This window comes from Mytilus galloprovincialis, chromosome 5 (genome assembly GCF_965363235.1).
Source record: "Mytilus galloprovincialis chromosome 5, xbMytGall1.hap1.1, whole genome shotgun sequence".
NCBI classification, from domain to species: domain Eukaryota; kingdom Metazoa; phylum Mollusca; class Bivalvia; order Mytilida; family Mytilidae; genus Mytilus; species Mytilus galloprovincialis.
Window position 1 is genome coordinate 6,460,877 of NC_134842.1, and position 9,695 is coordinate 6,470,571.

Consider the following 9,695-nt stretch of genomic DNA (forward strand, 5'->3'; position numbering starts at 1 on the left):
TTACAATACAAAAGCAACACGACGGGTGCCACATGTGCAGCAGGATCTGCTTACCCTTCCGGAGCACCTGAGATCACCCCTAATTTTTGGTGTTGTTTGTGTTGCTTATTCTTTAGTTTTCTATGTTGTGTCATGTGTACTATTGTTTGCCTGTTTGTCTTTTTCTTCTTTAGCTATGGCGTTGTCAGTTTATTTTCGATTTACGAGTTTGACTGTCCCTCTGGTATCTTTCGTCCCTCTTTTAAGAACGTTTGTTATAAATAATTGAATGTGAAAATGCGACTTCATAAGTACAGGGCCGGGAATCGTTCTAATCGTTAACATTAACTAATCATTTGAACAAGTTGGGCGGGAATGCCTGGATTTTTGAAACAACACATATTGAAATTCCACTTAATGTGGATATAGTCATGTTTGGTCTGTATGATAACTATAAACTAAATGTTATAAAAATAAAGTCATTTTACTAGTAAAGATCTAAGATGCAAGAGGGAAAACTTCACATAGAGGGACTTAAAAACTATATCAAAGAAAATTTTATTTTAGTAAAACATATTTCTCAAAAAATATGAGTGTAACAGATTTTAACATGCAATGGAAACCCTTGGATAAAGTCATTAATTAATTCAATAGTGAATTATTATGTATAAGTGTCATTGAAATGTAATTTCCATTATCACTATATATCTTTCGATGAATATGTTATACTCCGTCCATATATATATATATATATATATATATAAATATATATATATTTCATTCCGTTATATCATATCGTATTATTAGGTCTTTCCACTTTTCTGTGGAAAGACCTATTGTTTTTCTTCTGATTATTTTTTTTTTCTTCCGCCAAATTTTGTTCTTGCGATAAACATTTGTTTCGCAATATGGCGTTTAGATATTTGGTATATGATATCGAACAGTTTATGCACTTTTGAAATTTACCCTGCGTAACCGAATACTTTTCTTTGTAGGAGTTATCTCCCCAAACACTGTTTTCCTTGTGTCCACAACTCCTTCGCAACCGTAAAAAATTACAACAAATTTATTTTATAAAATTGCTCGTTATATCCTTCGCATGATTTGTCCAATTTCGACCGAAGCAATATGAACGCTCCATATGAGAGTTATTTCCCTTTTTGTATTTGAAATTTTGAAATGTATTTTAAACTGGAACACCATAAGTGATAGAGACCTAGGATCTTTTAATTTGAGGTCCTTGGTCCAAAAAAATGAAAATTAGGTCAAGGTCAAAGGTCAAGGTCATATTCTAATTTTTGAATTTGTCTTATTTTCACTTATTTTCATTAACCTTATAAGATATTGACAAATTATTTTGTATAAATTGTTAGTTGCGACATGTGGTAACTGAATAATTTTAGTTGAAAGGATGCGTAAACAATGAATGGGAGTTTTAGCCCCTATCATATCTTAAATTATGTTTAAAGTGATATAACTTATTAACCATACATATTAGAGACTAGGGTCTTTTGATTTGAAATCCTCAGTTTGTGACCTTGAAATTGAGGTCAAGGTCATAGGTTAATTTGACGTTCTAGATTTTGACCTTTCCTTTAAATTCATATCTATACATCATAAAGCCATATGAACTGACATTTAAGACTGATTTTTTATATTTTAATATCAAAATAGATATTAACTGGTGGAAAGACCTTTAATTGTCTTTAATTTTTGCTTATGTTTATTGTCTATAGACCATTGTGTGTGTCTTTGTTGATTCTGTTATTTGTTTTATAGTGATAAAATTATATATTACAATGTTGACAGCTGTGCCCCAATTTTTGACGTTTTTACCTATTATGTCTGTTTAGTTTGCTTATACATTGTTGTTAATATAATGTAATTCAATTTGACTGCCATATAAGTGAGAGTAATAGCTAGCTGCAAAACTAGGTTTAATCCACCATTTTTCTACACAAAGGAATTGCCCGGTACAAAGTCAGATATATGACAGTTGTTTTCCGTTATTAAGATACGTTTGAGCTTTTGGTATTGTCATTTTATTAAAGACTTTCCGTTTTGAATTTCACTAAGAGTTCGGTATATTTTGTTATTCTACTTTTTGTGTGTTCAGATATTGATCTTAATGCTACTTATAGTTGATTTTGCTGATATTCCCCTTTGATATTTTTTGGTAAATTTAACAGAGGTACTTGATGGAATGCTGTATATAAAGTTGTGTTGTTAAACAGCAATATGTGCAATAAAGATTCAATTTGAGTGTAAACAGTATTATTGTTTGCATTGCTTTCTTTAAGGCTACCCAGCTGTCATTCATCATAATTATTGTCGCCATGAAGAGCTGCTTGATCATTACGGAGTGTCCGTTCACAGATGATACAGAGCCTACTCCCTTTTTTATACTGTTATCTCGTTTTTCTCCTTGGAATAAGACTTGTTACCTGATTTGATCGTGAATAAAAACATGTGATTATCATAAGAAGCAAGAACTGCCTGACTTTCCGTATCACCTGAGTTCAACCCCGGATTTAATGGGATTCTCAATGTCTACATTGTTAGTTTTGCAGGGTTTGTTTCTTGTTTGTTTTTCTTTTATATTTTACTTATAAAGTATGCCGTCGGGATCTTTTTACTTTTCATTTGTAATGTGTTATTTTTTTATGATTCATTTTAAAACATGTATGTACCTTTTCTTGCCACGAACAAAGGAGTATATTCTGAGAATATATTATTCAGACAGTTGTTCCAAACAAAAAAGACAACAATACACTGTACAGATGCTTAAAGTTTACATTTAATTAGCATCAGATATTTATCATAGACTATAAAGCGTTTAAGTATAACATGTCATCATTAGAATAGTTTGTTTTATTGACCGAATTATGCTAAAAACAAAGAACATGCTTTCTGATCTTTAATATAGCGTTCAAATCAAGCAGATCAGAAACATCTCGATGACTCACTGATGATTCACATGTTGTTGCATTTATCTACATACACCTCTAGCAACAGTACAACCAGCAAGGGCTGCTCCACACGTCCCAACTGCAGCTTCACCACAGAGCGCTGCACATGCTCCAAATGTAAAAAAGGTACAAATTGCACATCCTGCAGTCACTACTCCACAAGTAGCTCCAAGAGCAGTGCAACTATCCTTTAATGCTTCGTGGTCACATGATCTTTTTTCTCTATTATTTGTTTGAGGCTTTCCAACTTGTGTGCTGTTAAATTCAATTGCATCTGCGATGACTTTCCCAAACACATTCTTAGACAATAGTGTGGTAACATCTCCCAAATCGTTGACAGTGTCCAGCAATTCCTTTGGCTCATATGGACATTTAGAGTACATAGATTCACATTCATCACTATCTTTTACGGAGTATCCCTTTTTAGCTGCATTTAAAACATGTTCAATATTCGGATATTCAGCTAATAATTGCTTGGCTTCTGCATATAACGAACTGTAACGATCTTGTCCGTTGTCAGTTGCAATTTTTGTAAGGACACCTAACGGGTTGCTCAACATTTGATTGCGTTTAGAGTGTGGTACTGCAGCAAAAATACACATCAATACCCCTACACATTCAGTGTGATGGTCGTAAAAGTCAATTACTTTGTCAGCTATAGCAATCACAGCTTTAACATTTTGAAGCTTGTTCGAATCATTGGCATGTACCATTCCTGTTCCAGAGGTCCCCAATACAATGAAACACCAAACATATATCGAAATCATCCTTCTATTAATTCTGCAATTGAAATAGTCAAATGAAGTTTTCAGTACTAGTAGTTTGAATTTATCTTGTTATAGACAAATTTTATTTTCCTTTCAAGTCTATGTTAATTGTGCATATTGATTTTTGCGTTTTTATTTATTTTACTGATGAATCTAACTGTTAACAAAATTTTGAATTTTTGAAATACTAATGCTTTTCAACCTCAGGCATAGATTACCTTAGATGCATTTGGCAAACACTTTTAGAACTTTTGGTCTTCAATGCTCTTCAACTTCGTACTTTATTTGGCCCATTTAACTTTTTTGGATTCGAGCTTCACTGATGAGTCTTTTGTAGACGAAACGCGCGTCTGGCGTATATAAATAAAGTTAGTTCTGGTATCTATGATGAGTTTATTGTATACAATGCCATCTTATTTACACGAACTATTTTATTCAAAAGTTAGTCATTTACAATTATGGAATGGTTCTTTGTTAAATATCAAGTAGGATTTTCAATCATGATCGAGAAATGAGCCTTTTAAAAAAATCTTGGACGTTTTATTTCTGCTGTTTCTTTATGTTTTAAATTGTATTCAAACTAAGTAAAAAGAATTTTATTGTTTCCTATATGTTTGCCTATCTGAAGCAAACCAGAAGGCACTGCACATGGTAGAAAACGATCACGAAACACGTCGTCCTTTTCTAGCCCAAATGAACGACAACATGCATTCATAGTGCATACTTATCATTAAAAAAATCGTAAAGATATCAAAAAATGTTTGTTTGACTGCTAGGTTATATTAATAATATATATTCACTGTCGTGTGCCGTTTAATATAATCAATTCAGTTTGACACACACTTAGTAGTATCTTCATTTACACAATGAATGTTGGATTTTGATTAGCAAAATCATCAGAAAAAAAAACACTGGCTTATGCATGTGTATCTGAATGGTAACATACAAATACCAGCACATTCATTAACTTATTATAGTATTGTAGTGTATACAAACAATTATTGTTTATTTCATTTACAAGAACAAACTGAGATTTCAATTTTATAGTTTTTCTCATATTGTTAAAAGACCTACAAAATGTATATTCAACTAAACTTGTGACTAAACTCTTGACATGAAGATAATGCCTCTGATATGTCGTTAAAAAATTGTTTCCATTGGTCGCTTTTGTCTTTCAATCCAAACGCATTTGGGATATGCAATTGTGATTCCAAGTTGAGACATTCACCCCACACCCATCCACTTGATGGATAGAACGTTATGTGTTATGAAATAGAGCTGTTTATGTTGGCGGAATTCTTGCGATGGACCTGCCTTTTTAAACGAAATGATTGAACTTCTCTGATATAGTTGTTCAATTATACATCAGAATAACACAATAACAAAATAACACAATAACAGAATAACAGAATTTTTCTGAAGGGCGGTTCCTTTGTTATCTTTTAAAGCAAGTATACTATCTCTTCTTTATTTTTTTTCATGGACATCAGAGAAATAAGCAAGAATTAAATGCAAGGAAATTTGGTATGAATGCAAATGAGAACCTTTCCATCCAAGTCACTATTAATACGCATTGTTGATGATTTAAGGCATTGCAGTAATTCTTCTGTTAAAATTTGACAAATTGTACATAGTCCAGTCAGAATATCATCAACATTCGAAGAAGATGTTCGTGGTTTTTGACCATCGGATGTCTCAAGTTTTTTTTAGATCTAACTTTGAATTGTTATTCAGACTGTTTATAAAGTGAAAGGTCCATCTATATTCAAAACAAAAAAATTGAAACAATACCATTCACCCAAAAAATGATTTTAAATGGTTTCCAAAGAACTAATGGAATAATTATTTAACATCCTCCTTTAACTTTTTGAAATTTAAAAGCCGATATTTTTCTTTAATTTTAACACAAAATTGCAACCGGAAGTGGATCAAACGTCACCAAGTGTTGCTTTACCATTATAAAATAAGACTGAAACTCATCTGATGTGACTCAAATCAAATTAAAACATCAGTTCTAATATTTTAAACTAAAGTTTCTGATCAAAACTTAATAACGATTAATAATAAAAAGTTAATAATATTTTCAGCTTTGCTCCATATCTTAAATTAAGGAGTATAGATAGAAGTATGTTTGATCAAAGTTTGATGCTTTAACACAAAGTGTACAATTTCTTCCTATATTGCACCTATCTGCTGGACTATTCCTGTCAAAACAAATTTAAACAACAAGATGTAATGTCTTTGTTGTATTTTTAGAGAAAATATGTATTTTGTGAAAAATAATTATCACTTATTATTATAATTTACATTGCCAAACATAGAGAAATGTTTTCATTTCGGAAATTTACCATCTCATATTTATTTTTGATACTCGAGTCTATTGGTCAAAAATCTTTACCTTTCACTTTTGTTGCTTTATTCCTTCTAAATTATTTTGAGAGTGATTGTTTTCCAATCCATATTCCTCTAAATTGTTTTATATTTTGTTAACATTATGTCAGACAGTGAACCAAATAATTCAAAATCTTTAAAGAGAATGGAAATTCCGTGCTTTAAACTTAAACAAAGCGTGGCATCAAGAGGTTATTGAGAAATCTTAATACGCTGACTTTTTTGTCTATTTGAATCTTAATAACAAAAGGTTAAGGTCAATGATCACAAAATTTTAATCTTTAGAAACAAAACCGGACAAAACTGTACACTTTCCGTAATCATGAAACAATATATTTATTTGTAAACTGTATGTCTCAGATGTATTTAATACCTATGAATTGTAAAATAAACAAACTTACCTATAGATATGAATTCACTGAATAAATTCCCTGGTTATCTAGTGACTAATTCACAGGGATACTCGGCCAACTACTGTAAGTCGAGTAATTTGTCAAAACAGCAAAGAAAAGTGCAATACAGATATTGTTTTAGAAAAAAAAATAAGAAAAAAAAAAGAATTTTAATTCCTTTTAATTATTTCTTACTTTTTAGTCTTAAGGGCATACAATACAGTTTTGATCCCGTATTCACATTTTGATAAAAATTTCCATATAGACTATTTGTTACCTTATTAAACCAAATATGTAGTAAAAATATGTACCTTCATGTGCTACTTTTTTTTTAGTAAAATGAGGTTAACATTAGGTATATTTGCTCAAAATTCGAATGTGTGGCCGTATTTTTCTTTTCGAAAGAAAGACATAACTTTTTTTTTGTTTTAAAAGATAAACACAAACTGTTTTTTTGGTAAATAATTTGTAAGTTCTGTATTTTATAAGTTTTCTAAAAAATTATACATTTTTTAATTCGAATTGAATGCTTCTTTTTGTAACTTCATTTGGGTGTAAAAGCGTTGACCAAAGTACAGGTTGTATGAAGCGTAGAAGCGCTTTATACTAAAAATGTACGCACGGTCAACGATTTTACAACCATATGAAGTTACAAAAAGAAGCATTCAATACTAATAATTACTTTTTTTGGCTATGACCATGAAAATACGAATTCTATAATTGTTCTATTTAAAGACCAAACAGCCTATTGGTTATGCGCATCAGCTAACGCAACTTGGTGTCGACATAAAAGCTCTATGACATTGTTTCTAGCAATTAAAAAACGTCAAATCATAACGTCCTATTTCGCGTTTTTCACGGATTTCAACATTTTTTTTATTTTCAATAATTTTGCTTATGTGGGACAGAGGACAAAAACAGACTTTCAATACAAAAGCGGTGTGAAAAGTTATTTCAAACAATTTTCCATTCCGACGGATTGTGTTTCTGAAGGTTTATATTGTGCGGCAACAACATCATAAAGATCTGAAACTGATACATGCTTAATCTCTAGTATTACCGGATAATAGAATAGGTGAATATAGTTGTTATTCTTGGAAATTTAAATGTGGGTTTCCAACGTCCAATTTGCGATTTTTTTTTTTCAAATAGTGTGCCAGCAAGGAAATCTTGTACTATGACGTCAGATGCATTCTTCTGAAAAAGACAACTCTTTTCTTCAAAACGAACGCGAAAATAACATGAAAATTACTCATAACGTTTTGAAAGGTCGGTGACATACACTTTATTTTTTGCTTTATTTTGACGAGTACATATGGCACTTTCCTTCTTTAAATTATTATAAAGAAATCACTGGTAGATATTTTTTAATACTGGAAACGTTTTTCAGTTTTACGCTTAATTTTTAGCGGGAATGAAATAAATCATATTTTCAAAGATCAAATCAATATGAGGCTATAAACTCTTGAACCTGTATATTTAAAAGATACAAATCTACTGTTTAACGTGAAACAAGAATAATGCTTGTAGGTTTGATAAAAAGCATTTTTTTAGAGAGTTTAGATAACAAGCAAATATTATGTTAATATTCGGGAAAACACGAAACTGAGGTTGCTATAGTGACAAAACTAAGTCGGTGACCCCCAATTCTTTCCATCATATTTTGTTCCTATCATGCAACACCTTCACACAAAATTGGAAGGAAAAATCGCTGATAGAAATGAATATGCTGTTTGGTCTTCAATTGACACTTGCACTTTATTGTGGGACCACGTGTTATCATGAATGAAAAGTTTTATTTAGTGATGTAATTGCTTTAGGAATAACACCTCATGTGCAGTTAGCCAATCAGAATAAAGTATTATGATGAAACATACCTCTAATGTAATTATTCAGAAATAAATCATATGTATCAAATGTTCATGAAGGTAGAAAAAAAAATCATCTTTGGCTGTATATTTAATAAATTAAAAAGAATTGTACTATTTACGCTTTCATGAAAATTGGCACAAATAATCTTCTTACGTAATCAAACCAAATGGCATTTTAAAACAGAGGGGTCCATGAACTCGTTTTCAAGTTAAACAAGTTTGAATGATAAAAATAAGTCGAAAACTGAATCTTTTCCCGATAAGTCATAGTTTGACGTCGCGAAAATAACAATTTTCGTTAGCAACGTCATTACTTCCCCTGTAACAGTATTGTATGCCCTTAATACCATTGTGTCGGCTAAAAATAAAAAACACGCACACATATAACCCGATACCCGTTGTTTTAAACAAGATTGTACATTTAGTATAAAATCTCTGCACCCTTCATGATTTATCAAATCCAAAAATGTTTCGGGGTATAAAAGATAAAACAAGTTTAGAAAAAATCTACAAAAAATGTATATGATAGATATAAGAAGATATGGTATGAGCGCCAATGAGACAACTCTCCATCCAAGTCATAAATTATAAAATTACACCATTATTGGTCAAAGTACGGTCTTTAACACGGAGCCTTGGCTCACACCGAACGTCAACCTATAAACGACCCCACAAATATTGATGCATGTGTTGACTTATTCAGTAATATTTTAAATACCCGACATGAAACAACTGTAAGTGTTTGAAACATCTACATGTATAACGTTTATAATAAACAGACAGTACCTGTGAATTTACGGAAGGCTGCTACTATATGATGTAAGTGACTGCTACTGAAGACTGTAGGTTTGCTGATGCGTCTATAGCTTTGAGGCGCTCATTTTATAGCTAGCTTTGTTTTAAATGACATACTTTTTTAAAAGAAGTTGATATTTTTTTCTCGAAAATTTGCATTTAATTTATCGTTTTAATGTACGTGTGAGTCAATGTCATGTCCTTCAAGTCTCCTCAGAAATTGTCGTGTATTTTCATCATATTCTTAATGATACAATTCATTATTCCACAGTTTTATGTCAAAACATATTTATATAGATTTAGGGGCCAGCTGAAGGACGCTTCGTGGTGCGGGAGTTTCTCGCTACATTGAAGACCCATTGGTAGCCTTCGGCTGTTGTCTGCTCTATGGACGGGTTGTTGTCGTTTCGACACATTCCTCATTTCCATTCTCAATTTAATTAAGCATGTCAAGAGAAAACGTATAACAGATTTTTCAAAATATTACATATTGTGGAATACTTGCACATTTGAATATGTTTAATCAAAACC

The 9,695-nt window shown here is 31.4% G+C and overlaps 1 protein-coding gene across 1 annotated transcript; it reads right to left on the bottom strand.

Annotated features, from left to right (window-relative positions):
* Positions 1-2,968: 2,968 nt before the first annotated feature.
* On the bottom strand, positions 2,969-3,715 carry LOC143076975 (mytilin-1-like). The gene has a single exon (XM_076252870.1). It carries the CDS (start codon positions 3,713-3,715, stop codon positions 2,969-2,971), a length of 747 nt encoding a protein of 248 aa, XP_076108985.1.
* Positions 3,716-9,695: the final 5,980 nt, after the last annotated feature.